Source organism: Leptinotarsa decemlineata, unplaced genomic scaffold (genome assembly GCF_025532065.1).
Source record: "Leptinotarsa decemlineata unplaced genomic scaffold, Ldec_3_MD MMD2_tig00000882_RagTag_RagTag, whole genome shotgun sequence".
Classification (NCBI taxonomy): Eukaryota; Metazoa; Arthropoda; class Insecta; order Coleoptera; family Chrysomelidae; genus Leptinotarsa; species Leptinotarsa decemlineata.
In genome coordinates this window covers 10,329,810-10,354,352 of record NW_027412556.1, presented here as the reverse complement: position 1 = coordinate 10,354,352, position 24,543 = coordinate 10,329,810, and the positions used below count along the sequence as shown (strand labels likewise).

Here is a 24,543-nt window from a genome sequence, read left to right as displayed (position 1 = left end):
GATTCGCTATGCCAAACTGTGTTAACATTCATAGTATTGACTATATATTCAAAACTATTTCAAAAATAAATGTTAACATTTTTAGTTACCTCATTAAGCTTTACAAACTTTGATCATTTTTAAACTGAATGTGATACTAGAATTTATTTTCATCTCAATTGATTTTATATTTTTTCCCATCTGTTGTGGTTTTGGATATTTGAATCAATCATTTGATTTTTAGTAAATACTACAAAGAATTCTTTAAAACCATAATTCAATTTATCACAGGTTTATTGAAAGTATGACTGTAGCTGCAATTCAATACACAGATCATCAATTTGAATTCACTTTTATTTACAAATGTAAATGATTCAAGATATATTATCTAACAGTACATCCAAGTTCCTTAATTCCATTTTCAATATTTTTATGAATGACATTCACCTCAGCTTGTGTAAGAGTTTTCTCCATATGCCTGTAGGTAAGTCGGTAACAATGGCTTATTCTACCTGTTTTTGGGTTAGTAAAAGTATCCACCAATTCAATCTGCTCTATTAAATCACCACCAATGGTCCTTGCAAGATCATAAAAATCATTGCTACAAAAATTTCCTCCTTCAGGAAGCCAAAAACTCATGTCATTAACACATTGAGGAAAATTACTGATAGGGGTGTAGGTAATGCTATCATCGATATTTTCAGTTTTGAATTGGTTTAAAAATCCACTGTCTTTAGACCAAAATAACCTGATATCGGGAATATTATATAAACACATAGCTAGTCGCTCCAGTCCTAAACCTAATGCCCAACCTATTCTATCATTGACTCCAGCATTGGTTAAAATTGGTTGCCTCATTATCCCGCAACCTAGCATTTCCATCCAGTCATCATTATGATAAATTTCCAATTCCCATGATGGAAGAGTAAATGGAAAGACAGCATTTATCCACCTGTACTTAACGTGTTCCCCAAACAAATGACGTGCAAGTCCTACCAACGTGCCTTTTAACTCATGTTCCATCAGTTTTACAGCTTCTAGACTGTGGCAAGCTTGTTTGTCCTGATTTTCATTAAATGCAGTGTTACTTCCCTCTTCAAATATTTGCAAATTTTCATCTTTAAGGAAGATCTGATCTCTTGTTCTCAGTCTTACAACATCCACTTGATGAAATATGGGATAGTGAGTCTTGTCAATTTCATCCCTTCGGTATACGTCGCCGACCATTAAAAAATTGTTCAAGCCAGCTTTTATCAGCTCGCTTTGATGGGCAGTCATATGGGCCCTGAGCAAATAGTTTTTGTTGACATAGTAACAGTCACTTTTCGATCTAGATGGGTGATCTTCCGGTATGAGCAAGTTATCAAAGTTCTGAGCAATACTTACAACTGGTGGCAAATTTTCATGTACTGAAAATACAGGATTTCCTCGTCGATTGACAAACGATTTATAAAAATATTTGATAATCCTTTGACGAACCAGATTCAGGGGATGATACTGTTGTAAGTAGAGATTTTTTCCGATATAACTGCAAATTTTGTCTGTCAGGTTGCTATATGAATCAATAGCATAAGTTTTGTCCAATAATGTGATATCTGTAGGTTTGGACAGAGACTTTGTAGAAAAACTAATGTATATTGAACTAAATTCTCTGAATTTCACGAAGTTTTTGATACTGTGCATAGTCGTTTTTTCTCCCGATTTAGTCAATATATCACAACATGAAAATATCAAACATCAACAACTGAAACAACTCTATTTGTATATTTAAATAACTTATTGGTATTATGTGATTCATATTCATAACCTCACACTTTACACTACGCATCCATAGACGTTATATTATGGACAGTCCATATTATAAATATATGGAATATGCACTAGTGTGAGAAAGCCTTTAGAAGAAAAAGATATATTGCATTCGAGTCGACGCCCAAAACGCTCGCGATTTATACGTTGTGTTTTTTTTGTTGTCCCACAAAGTGAGTAATTTCCGCCAAAAGTTATCTGCTATTAATATTCGAAGTAGTTTGATTGATCAGAAGGTCAATTTCCAATGCGAATGACTGATCTGAAATAAGATTAGGGCGAACAGAACAAACCTGTCATTTGGAAGGGAGAATGACAGCTATGTTGTACATATTTTTTCACGTCATTTCGTGTTTTAAAAGATTTGTTCTGGTTCTAACATCCAAAACTGTTTGGAAACTGCACAAGACATGATGCGTACAAACAAAAATTCTCAAACAGTTCCAAATAGTCTCGGATACTAGGTTGAGGCAGTGCTGCTCCAAGACAAAAAAAATTTGTACGAAAATGACAGATGAAAATGTATGATTTTCGCTCTAATTGTATAGCATCAATGGTCGCTAACACTGTCATCAGAATAATTGACAAGTGACAGCCTCCCGCATGATGCAAAGATGGAATAAAACGATAAGCGCATGCGCAGACACTCCATCAGATGTGAATATTTTGAAGTGGTTATTGCAAATATATTTATTTGATTCGTATTTGCATTAATATTAATTGAAAATTCTGCATTCACTAATCTACCTTCAGCTTATAATATGTATCAAATCAAATGACAACACAAAGTTTCCTAAAACAAACATCAAGAGAGGTGAGGTGAACTACCAATTACCATTCATAAATATTTATTTGAAATTCGTCTCTTCTCTTTTCTTACTGTGGATTCATGTTTCTTTTAGCGTCAGCGGTTTTCGATAGATTTGACTGATTTGAAAATTAAGTGCTCTGTGATCGTGATCTATGACTTCTATGAGTTCTATGACGGACAAGCGGGACAAGCCTATCATAATGAGACGGAAGACAGAGGTAGACAGATTACTCGACTATCGAAGGACGAAGTGATTGAAATTTGTAAATATATAATCGTGGCTTCGTTCGAATCAATGCAAAACCAAATGAAGTCAAAATGTATGCTTTTCGTCAATGTGGTATGCATGTACGAAAAAATATTGAATTGTATAGCAATTCGTACAATTGTATAGCCAGGAGCAGCCCTGGGTTGAGGTAGAACCAGAACACATTTCGAGGAGACCACTGTGCCACCTATCGTATATATGAAGAGATGAAGACGAGAAAATACTGTTTATTATGTCCGTTTTGTTATGTAGCGTATCCTTGTAGTCAGTTCAAATGTTATCTAACCTTAATCATCAATTATTCAAATCAAATAAATAAAAAAACATCCTAGCAAATAGTCCAAACAAATTTCCACATGAATGCGCATGAGCATCGGGAACAGTTCTCAACAGTTCAGCCTCGAGAGCAAGAACGATTCGGTACGGTTCAAAACAGTTCAGGATCTTTTCGCAGTCAAAACCAGAACAGAGGATTCATCAGTCCGAAATTATCCTCAATAAACCAGAACGCTCTATATCAACTGCGCATGATCCTGACGTCCTAGAACTTGAATTTCGCAGAACCAGAACAAACCTTATATATAAACCTAAAGCACAGTATACTGCACAGGGGGTATATGGTCTGTTGATTCAAGGTGAAGTAACCTACGTGAACCGTCTAGGGTATATGGTCTGTGGTTTACTGTGCCTAACACAGACCATATACCCTGGTCTGTGGTGCCTAAGTATATCTTAATTATTGTAACCAAGTTGGCATCTTGAGATGAAAAAAACTTTTCAAAAAGTCAATGTTTGGGCAGGGATAATAAAAACAGGATTAATGACTCTTTTCCAGGATCTCCAGATCTTACGTCAGTAGATTTTTCCTTGTGGTTATTTGAAATTGTATGTAGACCGCAAATTTCACATGAGTTGAGAAATCGAATCAGGGTCGGAACTAGCGGAATTACCCCAGAAGTTATTCGCAATGTGCAAGAGGAATGTATCTGTAAATTTTCTTATTGTCAAGAGACTGATGGATGGTAGTTTGAACATCTCATTCAACTGTTGTATTTCGCTGGATATAAAGCTAATCTAGTGACGTAATATCTTCAGAAAAAAAATATATATATTATATATAACTTGGCAAGTTGACTTGGGTGTCACACCAATAAGTGGTTCCACTTATGTTTCGCTTGCGTTTAAGCAGCTATTTTTATCAAGTACTTTCTTGGTTTTTTCTCATTTTGTCTTCAATCGAGGACCGCCTGCCCGGTACTGACGATGCCCAATAGGCTGAAACAGCTGTATACCGGTGGCTCTTAAATTGAAATCAATATGGGAATGATCAAAGAGTACTTATCCATTTATTTTTTGATTTTCATGGAATTATTTTCCAGCAGCTTGACTGCATTAACCTTTCTAGATTACATATATATATATATATATATATATATATATATATATATATATATATATATATATATATATATATATATATAACATTGGAAAACGAAAATCGACCTATATCTGGATTCTTGTCAAAATTACATTTTGCTTGCGAAATAACTACTAATCGAAAGAACAATTTTGAGATAACTGTAAAAATTATACTGATATAATGATGCTTTATTCTCAAGAAACGTTACATGTTTATGATAGAGAATTTATAAATCATGAGTGTTATCGATATCTTTGCAAAACAACATAAACTCTTCTTCCACACACCTGAACTATGTCACTCTTAATTTTACATTGATGTGGTCTTTCATCTGAATGAATGTTCTGATGTTCTTTAAGGTGGCTACGACTTTTGAAGATTTTGAACAAATTGTACCATGATCTTTCTTCTGAATGAACAGTCCATTGTTCTTTCAGGTGACTCACTTTATTGAAGTATTTCATACATATCTTACAGTGAAATGATTTTTCATTTAAACTAATCATCTTGTGACCTTCCAAATTTCCCAATAGACAGACATGTTTATTTTCACTATTTGTATCCTGAGATATTGTTTCTTGTTGTATTTCATTATAGAACTGTGATTCAGAATATGATATTTCTGGCTTCATAGAAAAAAATTAACACAATCATTATGTACACAAAATTGTAAAATGTGGGCTGGAGTTCAGGAGGTAATTCCAGAAAAAAATAACTTCAAAACCAATCATTCCAAATGGCAGTTCTAAAACTTCTTCACCTACATTCATGTTTTGACTGCAGGTGATTATCTATAAACTGGGCCTAAATTTTCTTTGTGCAGAGGTCGTCTTTTTTTTGAAAACTGAAAACAATGTCTACATATAGAGAATTACAACCATAATATCACTTTCGATGTCAACGATATTGAATACATTTTTAAATATTTCAAGTTGAATGTCAGTTCAGAATATTTGTTTGGATAAAAGTTATTGAGGCATTTTATTTGAGAAATGAGAAAAATGACATCCTTCAAATTGTTTGAGGTGTTGACAAAGCATTGAACTCCAAATTATGTACAACTGCAGGACATTTTTGCATAAAAATATTGAATACTTTATTGTGGGATTTTCATATAATAATTTGACCAGCAGTATTGAATAGAAATTATAAGCATCTTGACTAAGTAAATAAAGGTATTACCTGCAATGAGCTCAAGAGAAGGTTTTACATCTGGCGTAATTTCACCATCACCAACATCTTTGCTGGTACACTCAGCTTTTATATTTTTTTCGCGAATGTTGGAGCCATCCTCAACATCCTGTTCAGTAATCAAACGATCCTTGAAATCTTGAATAGTCAAGTAATCCTTAAGATCTTCTTCATGAATTTTCAAGTCATCCATGATATCTTTTTGAGTATCATAATCATCCTCATCCAAATTTTCACTTTGATTTGTAGACAAATCCTCCTCAGAAAATGGTTCTTCACCTGTATGAATATTCTTCTGGTGAGCTTTCAAAGTTTTCTTAGATTACAATCAATGGAGTTTTTTTTAATGAGTATTCCCGTGCATCCTCAAATCATATAAAAAATGGAAAGATTTGGGGCAGAACCAACAAAAAAACTGTCTTTTTTTATGAATTCTCTCATGACTCTTCAAACAACCCTTGTCTAGAAAAGATTTTGAACACAATTTACAAAAGAAAAAATTACTCTTTTGATTCGTCTGTTCCAATTTTTCTCGGGAATGAATTCTCTAATGTCTTCTCAGATGTGCTAGCTGTCTGAAAGAGAGAAAACAGGCTTTACAAACAAAGGGTTTTTCTCCTGTATGAACTATCTTGTGAACAACCAAGTCACCGCTATTAAGGAATGATTTAGAACATAATTTGCAGTGGAAAGATCTTTTTACTGTATTAATTCTTTCATGCATTCTCAATGCATCTTTACTTTTACAAGATTTCAAACAAATTCTACAATCGAACTGTTTCTCCCGCTTGTCAGTCTTCCGATGTTGTACGCAATTATTTTCACAAAGAAAATTCTTACTGCATTCTCCTTTTGAATAATCAGTAGGTATCGTTAGAAACGTAAGTAGGCATATTCTTTATGTCTCTTTCCTCACACACCTGCTGAAATTCATTATCTGGAAAAGACAACAACTCATAATAAAGTGGGCCCGACTCTCCCAAAATGTGTTGATAAAAAAGATTTAAATGCTACAAGTCGGACTTCCATGATGTAAAAGTTAAATTTCACTAGTTCGGACTTCCATTGTCTACTATATAAAATGATTTGAAATCCCTGAAACAACTAAAAAAGAAGAATTAAAAATGAATAGCTGAAAATAACAATTATATTAAGCAAAATAAACCTGAAATGAAATAATAGTGAAATAATATACAAGTAAAAATAGAACAATTGAATTGAAGAAGCCCACAGAAAACCTCGAGTCTGGTTGAGATATGTTGACGACACCTTCATAATATGGAACCATGAATACTGAACTAGACGCCTTCCTGAAACACATCAACAGCGTGAGACCTTCCATCTCTTTCACAATGGAGAAGGAAATCCACAACGAATTGCCATTCTTAGACGTTTTGGTGAAGAGGACCGACACTAAGTGGGAAACATCTGTATACCGAAAACCCACTCATACGGGACAGTATCTGAACCACGAATACAACCACTATCAATCGACTAAAAGAGGAATCATCAAGACTCTATTAGACCGTGCTTTTGGGCTCTGTAATAAGAAGGAAGGTCTCGAGAAGGAACTAGACATCATCAAAAATGATCTTCAACGGAATGGCTACTCCAAAGCGATGGTAGAAAAGACTTTGGCTAAAAGACAGCAGGACCCTCGCAAGAAAGAAAATCCGTCACAACCAGTGCTTGCACTTCCCTACATCAGAGGATTATCGGATAGGATAAGAAGAATTGGTTCTAAGTACAACATCAGAACCTGCTTCAGATCCGGTAACACTATCCGTAGCAGCCTCACGAAAACCAGGCCACCAAACGCGGACTGCGATTCCAAGAATTGCATTTACCGGATACCCTATGAGTGCGAAAAATCCTAAATTGGTGAAACTAAGAGGCCATGAATGTTCGCATTGCCGAGCACAAGAAACACACACACCGAGGGGAAACCAGCAAATCAGGAATAGCAGACCATGTTTGGACCCATAAACACAATATCGAGTGGTCCCAAGCTGAGATCTTGCACAGCAGAGAGGAACATTGGTTTAGGAAAAAATTCAAGGAAGCCGCATACATGTTATCCAACAACGTATTCAGCCAAGACAGCGTAGAAATACGCAACATATTGAAACCCATCATCAAGCGAAAAATGGCCAACTCCCGCCAAACGGTCATCTCCCACGGAACCAGTGAAGCGGAAAATGGAAAGCGGCGATGAGTGAAAGTACTCGAACGACCTATAAATAGTCATCTCTCGGAGGAATCAGTCCAGTCATCACCCGAAGACGATTGTAGATACCAACAATCGGAACGTCGTGAACTAACGTGACTTGGAATCTCTTCACTTTTTATTTTCTTTATTCAATTGTTCTATTTTTACTTGTATTTTATTTCACTATTATTTCATTTCAGGTTTATTTTGCTTAATATAATTGTTATTTTCAGCTATTCATTTTTAATTCTTCTTTTTTAGTTATTTCAGGGATTTCAAATCATTTTATATAGTAGACAATGGAAGTCCGAACTAGTGAAATCCATCATGAAACATTGTCAATCACCTTCAAACAAATGTAAAAGTTGATTTAAACAATACTGTATATTGACCAGTTCTATTCCGAAAGAGATAAGAAAAGTCTTCGGAAAGTTCGAAATTCTTGCATTAAATATAGTCCCAACTTGCATAAATATGATCATTTCAGTGAAATTTTTAGTGAATCAAATCGTTTCACTTTGGATAAACACGTTTTAATACATCTATCGATAGCTGGCCACAAGATCAACAAAAATGTTGCTATCTAATTGACTAAAAATTCAAATATTGATCGGACAATTAGGTCCAATGATTTATAGTCGGTACCAAGCACCGTTGAACAGCCACACATATTTACAATTCTCTTACTGACTATATAAAATCAGCTGAATCCAACTATTCATTCAGTAGGCAATTCCATAATAGTAGGCACCAAATTCTGGTGGAATTATAGTACAGTAGTACTAAAGGCTATAGCTTGGCAAAGGATACACTTATGCAAAAAAATTAACATATATCAAGTAACAAGTTGAAGTTGTCCAACTGTTTACTTTCTCACTAGTGCAGTGTTTCTCAAACTTTTCGAATTCACAGCTCCCTTATGTTTTTTGAAGGTTATCGTGGTGTCCCGAACATAAAGACTACACTAGATATTTAACTAATAAAAGTAGGTAGGTGGCTGTCTGAACGGATTGCATTTTACCGATATTATCATACTATCAGAGGATTTTTATTAATAGGTACCGACGCATCACCTTTACTCTCAGTTATCTATGTTGTAAAACGTTATATCTTGAGACTCACCCGTGGCCCACGGCGCCCCAGTAAAGGTTCCACGGCGCCGAATTGACGCGGCCCTAAGAGTGCTTTCATCACCTAAAACACTTTTATGGTGTTGGTGAGAAGGGCCGAATTTATTGGAACTATTCCTTTCCCACCGTCAGACTCATTTAAGGTAATAAATCTAACATAGTTCTTCTCGACCATCAATTCTCAATACCAGGTGGAGGGCAATTTGAACATTTGTACCAAACAAGTTTTTTTGATAGAAGACTAAATTTGAAGTATGTGATTTCTGGCCCTATTGTAATTTTCATGGCTAGCACGATTTTCCATATTGCCCAATTGCTCGTAATTAATTAAGACTAATAACAAAAAGAGATCATTCAAGATAAGGATTTAACGTAAATCTCACTGGATAAAAGGACCAATTTTTATTTCATATCTTTGAGTACAGCTAACATAAAGTAAAAACAATTCAAAACGGACTCTTTGTATACAAACATGAGATTTTATCTCATAAACAGGTGGAACGATAATCCTGGAAAAGGCATGTGAGGTAATAAAACACCTAAATCAAAAACAGAATGATAAAACTTTTTTTTTACAAACATATTGACAGATTTTCACATGACGGTTTATAAAACTGCAACAATACATCAGATTCTTCAGAATGATTGTTTTTATTTGGGTTTGTCAATATCAGATATCAGTCAATTCAATAGCAGTTTTAGATATTTTGTAAATTCAATCTGTTGAATTTTCATCCTTTTTCTTGTTTATTGCCAAAATACCTGAAACAATGAATTAAATTTATGAATATATTACTCCCAAATAACATCTAATAATGAAGTGAAACGAGTTATAATAAAGTGAAATAATGATTAAAAAATTATTTGAACTATTGCATGATAGTAAGAGCTCTCATGAATAAAATGTACTCAAAAGTCATTGCTTTCAAGATACAAGTTGTAACAATTTTCTAAAAAGTTCCGTTTTCATATTGATATCGATGGCGGGTGGTGCTTCCCACCCTATTTTAAAATTGTTTACTAAACAACAATACAACAATAAAAAATCATTTATTGTGCGATCGAGGAAAACAGAGCTGGCTGTGATAACAAATCAAGAAATGAAAAAGGTTTATATTTAGATGTTTTGCCCAACACAATATTGAATGTTACAACAGTTGTGTACATTTTTTGCTAAATAATGTTGGCTAAATGTGTACCGATCCGCCACTGAACTCAATAATTTGTATCCAATTACACTGAAAATAACATTGCCGACATTCACCAAAATCAGATGAGGGATATCTACAATAGTAAAAAAATAATTTTTTAAGAAAAGTTTAACATCCTGTATCTTGGAAACAATGCATTTCTAAACCCATAGTTTATAAAAACTGTTTTCCATAACAATAGATCCTGAAGATGTTCTCTGCATTAGGAAACACTCTGTAATTACCTGGATTAAGCTCGAAAGGCTTTTCATCTACCGTAATATCCCCACCTCCAACATCTTCGCTAGTAAACTCGATTTTTATACTTTCTTCATGAATACTCAAGTCATTCTTGAAATCTTTTTCTTCAGGAATATTAAAATCATCTTCATCCAACCTTTCGACTAAATTGAACGTTTCTGTATGAATCTGTTCATGATTTTTCAATTGGCTCCTATATGCAAACGATTTCAAACATAATTTACAAACGAACGACTTTTCTCCAGAATGAGTCCTTTCATGAGTTCTCAGATGTGCCTGCTGTCTGAATGAGGCAGAGCAAATTTTACATAAGAAAGGTTTTTCACCTGTATGAACTCTCTCATGAACTGCTAAATCCCCTCTCTTGAGGAAAGATTTAGAACAGAATTTGCAGTGATGAGATTTTTTCCCTGTATGAATCTTTTCATGCTTTGTCAATAAATCTTTTCTTTTAAAAGACTTCGAACATATTCTACAAATGAACTGTTTCTTCTCCTTATCAGTATTTTGGTGTTGCCCACAACTATTTTCACAATCAAACAAGTTCTTGCAGCATACTTTCAAATGATTGGCGTCAGAAACGTTATTGGGCTCGTCCTTTTCCTCTTTTATCATTGCATTTTCTGCTTCTGTACCCTCTTGAATTTCTGTGCCTGGATCAATATAAGAAATCTGCTATAGTAATCTGAATTGACTCTCTCAAAATATATTTAATAAACATATTTTTGGTTACACATAACTTTTGTCTTAATCGAATTTTCCATAATAATCAACAAATTTTTGAGGAGTCTCAATTGATTATGTGATTAAACCTGAACACAAGTACAAATAAATTCAACCCAGATCACAAAAAAAATAATAAAAATCATTTATCAACTTAGGTGTCATTGTTGTAAAATTTTTTTTTTCACAATTGTTGAAAAAAACCCAAATAAGAAAATTTTACTCTCTTGATTCCTCGTCTGATATTATCATTATTATTATTATATGGATTAAATATATATATATTACCTGGAATAAGTTTGAGAGAAGGTTTTATATCTGGGGTAATATCCTCATCTAGTAGATTTTTGGTCGTCATCTCAAATTTTATATTTTCTTCATTAATATTCAAGTTATTCTTGATGCCTGCTTCTGGAATATCAGATTCATCTTCATTGTAATTTTCGATTTTTACTGTTTTACAATGATGTGTTGACAAATTCTTGGAAAATTGTCTTTCTTGTTTATGAAAATTCCTTTCGTGAGTCTTCAAAGACCTCTCAGTTTTGTAATATTTTGAACAAATCTCACAATGAAATCTTTCTTCAGAATGAGTCTTTTCATGAATTCTCAGATTATTCTTAGTACTGAAAGATTTCGTGCATATCTTACACTGATATAAATTTTTTCCTTTTTCTAAATGAGATTTCACATGTACTTTGAATGTTCTCAGCATATAGAAAAGTTTGGGGCAAAATTTACAAGAAAATGGTTTTTCTGTATGAATCCTTTCATGATCATTCAAATAACTCCTAGCAGTAAATGATTTTGAACAGAATTTACAAACAAACGGTTTTGCACCTGAATGAATAATTAGATGGTTTTTGAGGTGCGTTGAAGTTTTGAAAGAACGAGAGCAAATTTTACAACCAAAAGGTTTTTCGCCTGTGTGAATCCTGTTGTGAATTACCAAATCACTCTTTCTACGGAATGTTTTGTTACAGATTCCGCAGGAAAAAGGTTTAATTCCTGTATGAATCTTTTCATGCCTTCGCAATAACATTTTACTTTTACAAGATATTGAACATATTTTACAATGAAACTGTTTTCCTTTCTTTTCAACTTTCTCATGTTGTATGAACTCATTTTTTCCAACAAAATTTTTATTGCATTCTCCTGTCAAATAACTAGTGTCATTGGAAATATTGCTGGGTGTAATCTTCATGTCTAATTCCTTGGATGTTTTTGCATCATCTATTTCTGTAACCTGCTGCAATTCTATACCTGAAAAGATTTGGAAATACATTATAATTACCTGAATTCGACTGAAATATTTAATGATTATTGAATATTGAACCTGACTCATTTTTTCATAACCTTCTACAGAACTTGCCACTCAATCAACACACTTATCTTTTCTTTGAATTGAAGGGGTTATATTTTTAGGAGTGATTATTTTTTTGGGAAAGAAAGTTTTTGGCTTTCTACTACTCCATCTGATACACAAAAAAAAGGGATGAGAGAATCTTCCAAAGAAAGGAAGAAAGTAATCAATTTGAAACTCTATACATGAATGTGTAGCATGCAAAGAAGTAACTTTCAGATACAAACTGAAAGAAAGTCCTCCTGAAACAGCTACTTTCATATAAACATTGAATTACACGAAAGAAAATAATTCTTTCGAAACAAATACTTCTATATGAACACTGAATTATACAGAAGATACTTTTCTCTACTCAGTTTGTATTTCAAACATTTGTTGTGGAATAAGAATCAGATATCATTCACATGAGTTCTACTTTGAATGAATGGTAATAAATTGTACTCACATAGAACACTGTCACCCTCACTGGTATATATGTATAGAGTTTCAAATTGATTACTTCCTTCCTTTCTTTGGAAGATTCTCTCATCCCTTTTTTTGTATCAGATGGAGTAGTAGAAAGCCAAAAACTTTCTTTCTCAAAAAACTTATCTTTTCCTTTTTCTAAATCATTCAGAGGTTGTTAAAAACGATTCAGACCTACAATCTTTATCTCAATGTACTCAATCTGAATAAAATAAAGGTGGTACAAGATATAATATTCAAAGATACAATTTCAAGTTTTAGTTCAAGAATTATTTCAACTACAGTTTAAAGTAATTCACTATGGAAGTTTTTTCATTATTTGAATTTGCGTATCATTGACTATGACCACGTTTTCACAAGTATATACAGGGTGTGCCATCGAAAACTAGACATGGAGGTTTTGGGTACCAATCTTGCAAATCCTAAAAAACGCTCAGAGAGGTCGATTTTTATTGGGAAGGGGGCAGTATTTTTCCCCATTTACAGCGTCGTCACTTCAACCCGGAGCAGAGGGGTGAACAACCCTTGGAATTTTAATAAGGAACTGGGGCGAGTCGCATATCGTTTGAAAGATTTTGGAATTCTCTAAACAATGGTGTACATTTTTTTAATTTGGACGAACCATATTGAATTTAAAGTTGAAGTTACTTACTTTATTATCATGATAGCATATGCTCAAAATGGACACCTCCAGCTTCCATGCAATAATAGAGATTCTGCTGGAAACGTTCTCGAACATTGTGGAGCATATCTGGAGTGATTTGGCGACATTCATTTGTGATTCGTTGCCATAAATCTTCGAGTGATGCAGGAGGAGTACAGTAAATTTATCTTTTCAAATGACCCCACAGAAAGAAGTCTAACGGCGAAAGGTCTAGTGATCGTGGTTGCCATTCGATAGTGTCCCGCCTCCCAATCCAGTGATCCGGAAAAGTCTGATCTAAATACTGCCAAACAGGCAGAGCATAGTGCAGAGGAGCCCCATCTTGTTGAAATATTAACAGATCCTCCCGATAATTGTGGTCGTTTTCAATATCAGTGAGAAGGGGATCAATAGTATCTTCCAGTACAGAAGCTTCAGATACATTTGTCTGGTTAAATTGCCTTCTAAAAACAGTGGGCCAACAATATGGTCACCAAAAATTCCAGCTCACAAAAATGTGAGGATTTGGAATCAGCCCAATAGCGACAATTATGGCGATTAATTGTGCCATGTAGAAAAAAAGGAACATTCATCACTAAAGCAAATGTTGAAAAGAAAATGTGGATTTTCCATCGCTCGTTCACTAATCAACTCGCAAAATTGCAAGCGTCTATTGAAATCATCTTCATTATGTTCTTGCGCTAATTTAATCTTGTAAGGATGCGTTTTGTGGGTTTTTAAAATACGCCAAATGCTAGTTCGTGACACCCCGGAAACAAATCTGTTGTTTTTTTCGTTAATCAGCTGTCGCTCCCACACGAACGACAACCCTCAGAAGTTGAGAAACTTGTGCGAGCTAACGACTAACGAGGTCTTACCTTTTAACTGTGATTTCTAACACGTGATGCTAACTTTCTTGTGCTCAAAATATGGTCAAGCTCAACATGGCCAAGAATTGCCACTTGTGTCGCCTTATTTGTTACTGGTGGTTCGATTTGAGGTTTTTTATTTGCTACAGATCCAGTAGCAAAAATTAACGAAAAAGTAGCGTAAGAAACAAAAGAAAGTTCTAAATATATTCCAACTGAACAGTGGCGTACAACAATTTGTTGCTATTAACAATATTGAAAAGGTTAATTATAGGAAAGAAATCTTTTAAATACGTCCAAATTTAAAAAAATATACATCATTCTTTAGAGAATTCCAAGATCTTTCAAACAATGTGCGACTCGCCTCCTATTCCCTATTAAAATTCCAAGGGTTGTTCACCCGTCTGCTCTGGGGTTGAAGCGACAACGCTGTAAATGGAAAAAAACTGTCCCCCCCCCCCAATAAAAATTGACCTGTCTGAGCGTTTTTTCGGATTTGCAAGATTAGTACCTAAAACCCCCATGTCAAGTTTTCGATGGCCCACTCTGTATGTGTTTCACATGCGTTGAATAACAATCAGGGTTCTAACACATCCACTATGTGAGAAGTATTTTCACGAATCAAGAATAACTGCACCTCTAACTACATAAAACCCTTCTCTAACTATCATCGTTGACAACAAAATACATGTGATAAGTTGTTCGTGAATTTGTCATAAGCGCTACCAGAAAGTTGAGTTTTAGTTACGTTATATATTCAGGAAAAAAAAAGCAGTTGCCCAGGAATTCTTAAGTTACTTTTTCTAAAATTGATCCAAAAAATTATTATATTCATTGTGAATCTACATTTTAATGTTTTGAAATGTTAATTTCATCCACACTTGTCTGTTTCTATATTGTTTCATACATGTCACTAAATTAATACAGCTTAAAGTAGGTGTGTGTATACAACTCAATGAATCCAGTTTCATAACTTAAATTCGCTTTCCAAAAAGTTTATCGTTATTATACCGGTTTAATAACGTTTAATGAAAATGGTATTCAACATCGGTTGTAAATAATCCATTTTTGGGATGCCCTGTAAAGGTAGTACTATTCAATTGGAAAGTTCTGAAGGTTTACTTTTGGCTATAACGGTAAATGTATCTCTAAAAAATACCAGCATAATAATAATTAACATATTCTAAAAACAGGTGTTTCGCCATACAATGGCTTCCTCGGGCGTGTCTTAATAATCTACAAAGTTCGATGTTCTTTAAAAGCGCGTTTTTTAGTTTCTTAAACTATATTTATTTTTCATTTTTCAGTTTCGTATGCTTTAAAAGCGTGTTTTATAGTCTTTTTAAACTATATTTATTTTATCTAAACTTTGGGATCAATCAGCCGTATATTGTTTAGAAAAATGATCATTGATATTTTTCGATTCAGGAGAGCTACCAAGCCCAAGGCGCAAAGGAGGGTTACAAATAAGGCAGCGGGCGCGTGCTAATACAAAAAATACTTTTTTTAAATGAAGAAATACATGTAAAGTGAGTAATAATGTCGATATATCAAGGAGTTACGTACAGCGCCATCTGTCCGCGAATAGATCAAGCAATAATGTCGATAATTTTTTCAAATACAGATCCCGAGAGTTACAAACAAACATACATACAGGTGAAGCTAATAAAGGTGTGTTAGTAAAAATGATTGAATTTCTGTCAGCTCTGTCTCAATAAAGTAGTACTGGCTAACATCCCTATCAACTATTGTCAATTTCATATTCTGATTTTATTTATTTTCTGGAAAGTGTCAGTGTTGACGTATTTTTTGAAATAGGGAATTATCTACTACTGGAAAGCACTAAGAATATTGTGATTGGGCAAAACATCCATATCCGTTTTTGCATTTTTTTATATTAATATACCATATTTATAATTGACTGCAATAATGAAATAACTTTCTCATAAAAAATTTAATTAAATGGTTCTGTTGTAACTCATTATTATACTCTAAAGACTTGGAGTTCAACAGTTCTTACTAGTTCTAGTTGAATAATCACTTCATTAACGTTCAAGTGTCGCTAATTTAATGTAAAAGATTTCGAAAATTAGTAGATATTTGTAAATGACATAGATATTAGATAGGAGGCTACAGGCCTCCTATCTAATTTTTTCTGCTAAAAAGGAAAAGTATGACCTTACTGGAAAAAAAGACCATTATGAAAAAATGAAGACAGAAATATTTGTTTAATGAAGGTAATCGTTCAAAATACATAAAAGAGACTAAAGCCAATCTCCAAATAGTCTTCGAGTTAGACACTACGTAGTCTACCATAATCGTTTTTTTCAATTATCTTCTGTTTTCATATGATTTCCAGGAGAACATTCGAATTTTCCACAACTTTTAACTACAGCTTCAAGCATGGTCTGACCAATCGGCAAACTTTTACGATCTTTTGCTGCAAGGGCAAATTACTTCAAATTTCATTTTCTGCTTTTAGTTGTTTTCTTTCTATTTGCATGATCTCTCATGTTTTGGTGCAATTTTTCATTGACATCAAATTTCCTTTTTTCTTGACTCTTCCTTTTTTTAAGGTAAGGTACGATTTATGGGTTTAGTCTCTTTTTGAGATAGTGAGAGGCAACTTGTGTACCTCTTCATTATAGCGCTTTAGACCATTTTTCATGGAGAGGATTGCTGAAGACTCACAAAGACAGGTTCTTATCAAATTTTGATTTTTCTCTCCTTGAAGCAGAGACATGGAGGGTCATCGTTAATGTATACATACATTCATAATATATTAATTAATTTGATTGTAAAAAGTGAGTTTTATTTTCTGATAAAAATTTTTCAGATCATAATTCATTATTATTATATATAATACAAAACAACTTAGTGGGTGATCAATATTTTTAACCAAATCAATAAACATCAGAAATCGATTTAAATTTCTATGTATTTATTGAACATGATTTTTTAAATTGAGAATAAAATATAACAATTAATAAAAAGTAAATGAAGTTTCAAAATTTGAAAATTATAATGTTCAAAATTAAACAAAATAACAGAAAGTAGGTAACCAATGAATGAAATTTATAACATTGTTGCTCCCAAAAAACATATCCCGTATTTATAATATGAAACAAATCATAATAAAGTGAAAGAACAATCAAAATTAAAGTATTACTAGTATAGTTACCTCTCATAAATAAAATTTACTCAACAAATGCCATGTAACTAAATAAGTATATTACCTGGAATTAGCTCAAGAGAAGGTTTTTCATCTAGTGTGATGTCTCTCTCGTCAACATCTTTGCTAGTAGGTTCGTCTTTTATATTCACTTCATGAATATCTTTTTCTAAAATTTTCAAGTCACCCTCCATATTTTCTTCATAAATATTAGGATTATCTTCATCGAATCTATTAACTAACTGGGGTATTTCTGAATGAATTTTCTCATGATCTTTCAAATGATCCCCATTAGCAAATAATTTCAAACAGAATTTACAAACTACCGGGTTTTCTCCCGAATGAGTCCTTTCATGACATTTCAGATGTGCTAGTTGTCTGAAAGAGGTACAGCAAATTTTACACAGGAAAGGTTTTTCACCTGTATGAAGTCTCTCATGAACAACCAAGTTTCCTCTCTTAAGGAATGATTTAGAACATAATTTGCAGTGAAAAGATTTTTTACCTATATGAATCTTTTCATGCTTTGTCAATAACTCTCTTCTTTTACAAGATTTCGAACATATTTTACAAATAAACTGTGTCTTCCTCTCTGTATGAATCTTCTCATGTTTTGTCAATAAATCTTTTCTTTTACAAGATTTCGAACATATTCTACAAATAAACTGCCTCTTCTCCCCTTCAGATTTATGATATTGCACACATTCTTTCAAATGGTTGACAGCGGAAACGTTTGTAGGTGTAATTTCTATGTCTTTTTTCTCAAATATCATTGCATTTTCTACTTCTGTACCCTTCTGAAATTCAATTCCTGGAATAATATAAGAACTATGCTATAGTAATCTAGGATTGTCTCTTCCAAAATATGTTTGATAATTGAAAATATTGTTGATCAAGCACAACCTTTATAGTATTCAGCAGGATTTAACATACACACATATTTATTTCTTACCACCCATTCAATACTCCTCAAGAGCAAAACGAGATTCAAACTTCAATCTCAAATATAGCCAATTACTCTCAGTGAAATAATGATGATCAACATGACACAGTGAAAAAATAATGAAAGATTTACCATCTCATTAGCTATAAAACTATTTCAAGTATTCGCTGGTCGAATCAGTGTATCATCAATAAACTAGGTAACTAACATAGGATGAAGTTTTATTCGGGAACCGTTCTTTATCACAAAATTAAGTGAAGACTCGATATTTTCTTTACAAATGTCAAATTTGATTTCTGGCAAAATTTAGATTTTTTTCCGTTGATATAACATAGAATTTTGTTTTTTTATTTCTTGTTGTGAATAGTTGTCCATTATTCCAGAATCTGTAAGAATTCTTCGTGAATTAAATATTTTGTGGTTGACTTTAGTTTGGGATGAGGTAAGTGAAATTCCTATCTCAATGTCTATAATAATAATTCCTCACTCTCAGGCTGACACAAGCTAATAAACTTGATGTAGTCCTCTTCAATCATCAAAGTAAAACTACATTCGTCGTGGAGTTTTCAGCTCCAGGTGATGCGAATATTGTCCGAAAAGAGGAAGAAAAATAGATGAAATATCAAGACCTCTTCAAGTTCTGCAGACTAGACACTGTTAAATCGGTTGCTCTGATTATTGAGTCCTTGGTGGAATGATGTTCTTTCTACTCTCACATCTCAAAGCCAATGTTTGAATATTTTCAAAATAGGAGTTATGAAAATATGTTTGAGATGAAAAATGCTTGTTTCATAATTTTCCACAGTTGATTCAGATATCATTTTTTTGTTACTTCACAATGATACATATTTTTCGTATGTCATTAAAAATGTTTCCAATGAAAAAGTTGCATTTTTCAATATACTACAAGTTGGTCCTCTACTATCTTTTGGTCACTTCAAAGGTTATGTTAATATTTGTAAAAATTTGACCGTTTGACTGTACTGAAGAAAAGTTCGAATATCCTCATGTTCTTCTTACATTTTTTATCATCAAGACTTCACAATTTCGGAGTATTAATTTCATTCAGAATAATTTCAGTATTCAGAAATTTATTTAATGACCCACTATTGCTTCCCTCATTATATATTATGACATACATATACAACGACTGGTTTTCGTCCAGAAACATAGATCTTCCTTTATCATGCATCATAATCTACATTGTTCTGATACAAGACACAAGGATCATATTCATATCGATTTCCACAACTTGATTGAACCATAAACAAGTGTGCTCCAATAATGTTAAATGAATTGCTAGACTCGCTTGAAAATGTCAATCTGAATAAGTTTATATTGAAATTGAAAAATTACTTAGTAAGGAAATGTGTTCACTCATAAATAATTTCAATGACACTGCATAATTAACCATAATATAGGTAGGTGTTTGAAAAGTTCTATTTTAGATTTCAGTTGGATAATTTTTTGTGACTTGTGTAAACAAATATGTATTGCATCAACAAATCTATCCATTTATAAAATGTATGCCAAATGGTAAGATTTGGTTTACATTAATAGTGAATTTCAAAAATAAAAACAATTTTTCATCAAAAAGGTTATACAGGGTGATTCAAAAGTACTTTGACAAACTTCAGGAGGTGATTCCTCACAATATTCTAATATGAATTGTCCAAATAAATAAATGTCCGGAAACGCTTCATTTCCAAGATACAGGATGTTGAAGTTTTATTTTTATTTTCGTTTTTTTTAATTAACTTTTGAAATACTGAACTTAATTAAACGAAACTTGGTAATAGGAGGTTTTTGAGGTGTCGAATTCGAACCTGATGTTCTTATTGCTCTTACTCGTAGGGGGCGCCACCTACACGTCTATTTCTTTTTTAAAGATTCATAACTTTTTTGGGCGTACTTCTAGCACATTTTTCAGTAAAAAAATCGATTTCTCTATCATATCTACGTAAATAAGCTACCCTTGTTACTAGTCGCTGTAAGCAACCGTTTTCTAAATATTTGGACTTGAAAACTTCAAGTCGATTATTTGATAATCGATGCATGTTGAAGTTATTACGTTTCAATATCTTGGTGGTCAAGTAAGATATCACTTAATAGCTCTTGAGATTCCCTTTGCATTAGTTTTCAAACCATTTTCCATGGCCCTGTATTGGGAAAACAAACAAAAATGAATAGCCTCCTCAGTCACAACACTTTCATTCCTTGATAACTTTTTGTACAATCTACAGAATACTATCAATATTTTCAAGATTTTTGATATTGCATGGATGCTGGTGGTTATCAATTTGAACTCTTAATCAACTATGTAGTAAATCTAAAACTATGTAGTAAGTTAGCATCTGAACAAATTCAAATTTGCAAACGTAATTCTTTACAAATCATCAGATAACTGTAATGAGAATAATTTGAATAGTTTTGAAATTTACAATTTTTCGAAACGAAAAATGAAAATATTCATAATTAATTATTTTTGAAACACCATCACATTCAACTAAAAAAAACCAATAAGCTATGTGGGGGTATTTGGGCTACATCGAAAAAAGATTCTCCCAATATTTCATTGCCTAATACAGAACCCACTTCAAAAACTTGAGTTGAAATTTTACATCAAAAGTAATATCCTCATCTGCATTCTTGCAGATTGATGATTTTACATATTCTTCATGAATATTCAAATCATCCACAAAAGCTTGATTAATATTATGGTAATCCTTACTTTTTACTTTTTTTGCTTCACATAGTATTGTAGACAAATCCTCAGAAAATTTCCAATGATCCACATCTGATATTAAATTGACATCAACCAATTCTGGTTCATCATATTCCTGTTTTCCTATAAATGGAAAATTTGGGCTGTTGAAGTCATTATTCGCCATTTTCAAAATTATTCAATTTCCATTAGTCTTCAATTTACCAAACAAACCCGATATATTGAAACTTAGCCAGATAGTTGAAAAAGTCCTGTAAGCTGTTTTCATATATTGTGGTTTCTTATGCTTCCCTGAGTGAAAGTAATTTATTTCACCTATTTATCAGTGTCTCGTGTTTATAATAAATGCAATAAAAAACATTACCACATCACGAATTCACAATTAAATAACTCAAAACAAACAATGAACTTAATACGATGGTTTGTGGTGTAGTATATATTTCACTGTAGCCACAAACCATATGGTCTGTGACTGTAGCTGTTTTAGAACGCTATCTTTAAGATGTCTAAGCTATCTTCTTTCCTATAATGTGCTATATCTCTCATCCCTCAGAACAAAATTAGGTTTGGTGTCACAACCATAGGTATAACCTCAGAGTAATGGTATAACAGTATGTATGGACTGGCCGTTTCTTTTACTTACATTTCACTGGAAATGACGTCACCGCACAAAAGAATATGGTTGTGACTACGTCAACAATAATACGGGTTGCATACTTGGTAGTCCTTAATTTGTATTTAATTAAATAATGATGAAATAAGGGAAATAAATCATTTTAGTAGTATTTGCCATATTTTTTTTGGTATTGCGCGAAAAATAAAAGTCTCAATATGCCAAACCACAAATAAATTTCAGTCAATGATTTCCAAATTTTCAGTTCGATATTTTTCAATACCTTATATAATATTTGCAAAATTCGCACTTACAATATTTTTGACAGAGTATTTAAAATTTTGAAAGTTCAAAAAATACACAGACAATGATTAATGTCGATATGAGAGAACATTTACCACGGACTGAAAGAGTTACTGATAGAATAGATAACAAGAGGTTAGTACTCTTTGCTACCACAAGGATAAGATGGATTTGGATTGTATCAAAGATGCATTCAAACCCTGGTGTTTAAACCGCGATTTGACATATTTGATAAAAGGTTTTCAGCACTTTGTGAACTATAACCATCAAAATAAAGCAGAAACTGACGTAATATAACGTCAAAATTTCGCTTCAAAGCCATAGTTTCTGGCGTTTAATCGTATTCGAGCGTGTATTCAAACATGATTCGTAGTTACGTCATTTATAATAAGATTCGCCAGAATGGAATGATTCATTTTGTGTCAGATGTCAAATTCAAAAGTATATAGTTATTTGAAGGCATACAGTGATACAGAAGCCAAACAGTTTGGAAATTCATATATGCCTCCTGATTCATTTTTACAAAGTATCATTCATCTAGATACAGAATTTCCTTATCATTTTTATAATTTATGTGCCACTGATTGCATAGACAACCAGCTCAAAACATTGTTTTCAAAAATCAACATATCTCATCCTTGTGATAATTTTCTTTAGGATTATTTACTTTCTCTTTTCACGAGGGTAAGAATTTATTATACTTTGAAATTTGCCAATAGAAATTTAAAAACAAATGTTTAAAAAAAATCAAAAACTCATCATTCTGAAAAACCTTTAGAATAGATTAACATACATTTTTGACCTAAATTGTATAATCTCACCTTGTTTAGAAACAAATTCAAAAACTTTCAATATTATATGAACGATCAAACTGAATTGAATAATTCGCCATTATTGAATCTGTTCATTTCCCGGCAAAAATAGTTAGGTATATTTACAGTACTTTCTAAAAATTTATTGATATAGTAAAATGACAAATGTAAAAAATATGAAAAATGTATCACTCTGGAAAACCTTTAGAATAGATAAGCATAAGTTTTTGACCTATTTTGTATAACCTTACTTTACAAAATAAACGTTTATTTCACCACCTTGTCTTATTTTTTATCAATTTCTAAACAGTTCACAATCATACGAAATATTGATTGTGAGCTCCTCGATGAAGTCAGATCACGGTCACATATTTTTTGATCGAACCTCGTGCAGAGGTGCACGATAGCTTTTACCCTACACCCTCCTGCTCCGCCACATGCCAACAAAAAATCAAATCTCGACCCGATACATCAAAGACGCTGACCGGGAGTGAATTTACTTGTGTTTACTTCTATACTGTGACATTACTAATCAGTCTTTTATAGAAATTGAATGTTTGTTGATCCGTCGCAATGGTGCTTCATGAACTAGTTCAGGTGAAGAGTGAAGCAGTTTTCACGGCTAATCATTCAAAAGCTTTTATTTCAACGCTACATCATGTTACTGACAAAAGTGAAATAAAAATAAAAAAATAGGAAAGCATCGAAGAGCCGTTTGAATCTATATCATTGTATCACATATATGGCAGTTACAATTTCTATAAGAACACTTAAAAGTTTTATGGTCCTTACGACCGCAAACGGAGAGTTTGGAATGTGATGGTAGGATTCCCCTCTTTGAGCCTCCTGATCCCGAATTGCCGCCTCTCATACCTGCTGAACTGTTGTCTCCACAGTTGTTTTTCCTTTACGATGCCGCTCGGAATAGAAGAGGTTTCTTATGCTCAGAAGATCTGGACTTGTTATTCGTATAGTAGATTTCCAGTTCTATCTTGACAGTCCTGTTGTAATTTTGTGCAACCGTACTTTTGGAAGACGCAACTTCTCTGATTTCAGCAAAAGTCACTGTTTCTTTTTCTTCATATAGCCTATCCTTCACTCGACCAGAGTCATAGCCGATGATAAAACGATTTACTAAAGCCTTATTAATTTCCTCAGTACCTACCAGACAATTTGCATTTGCCACTAATGCTCGAAGTCTTGCAGCTCACTCTCGGAGATTCATTAGCCAATTATCGTGCTTCGAAAAATTTTTCACGACACGCAAAAACATACACTACCGGTTGAAAATAATTGTCCATGGATTTCACAATATCTTCGTGAGATTTTGTTTCCGGTTCTTCTGGAATGAGCATATTGAATAGTAGCTGATACGCCTCTTCATTCAATAAACTTAAAAGAATTGCACGTTTCCGCTCACTTTTGTCGATACTATTTGCCGTGAAATAATTGTTCAAAGGACGTTTATAAATCGACCAATCCGACGTAGCAGGATTGAATTCCTGAATATGTCCCTTATACTGTAGCTTCTGCCATTTTACTTTACACTCGGGGTTCACTGCTGAGCGTAAAAAAAAAAAAAAGAATTTGCACTTCTTATCACTCGTCGCCACTAGTGATGTATTGAACTACAATAATACAACT

The 24,543-nt window shown here is 33.1% G+C and overlaps 2 protein-coding genes across 2 annotated transcripts; both read right to left on the bottom strand.

Moving 5' to 3' along the window:
* Window positions 1-255: 255 nt before the first annotated feature.
* On the bottom strand, window positions 256-1,803 carry PheRS-m (Phenylalanyl-tRNA synthetase, mitochondrial). Its single transcript, XM_023171383.2, has one exon. It carries the CDS (start codon window positions 1,660-1,662, stop codon window positions 364-366), a length of 1,299 nt encoding a protein of 432 aa, XP_023027151.2. The 5' UTR covers window positions 1,663-1,803; the 3' UTR covers window positions 256-363.
* A 7,558-nt stretch (window positions 1,804-9,361) lies between these two features.
* LOC111515153 (uncharacterized) lies at window positions 9,362-21,691 on the bottom strand. Its single transcript, XM_074174966.1, has 5 exons — window positions 21,178-21,691; window positions 17,568-18,314; window positions 11,280-12,254; window positions 10,253-10,921; window positions 9,362-9,579 (listed from the first exon to the last, which is right to left on the bottom strand). Exons 1-5 carry the CDS (start codon window positions 21,335-21,337, stop codon window positions 9,533-9,535), a joined length of 2,598 nt encoding a protein of 865 aa, XP_074031067.1. The 5' UTR covers window positions 21,338-21,691; the 3' UTR covers window positions 9,362-9,532.
* Between the last annotated feature and the right edge of the window lie 2,852 nt (window positions 21,692-24,543).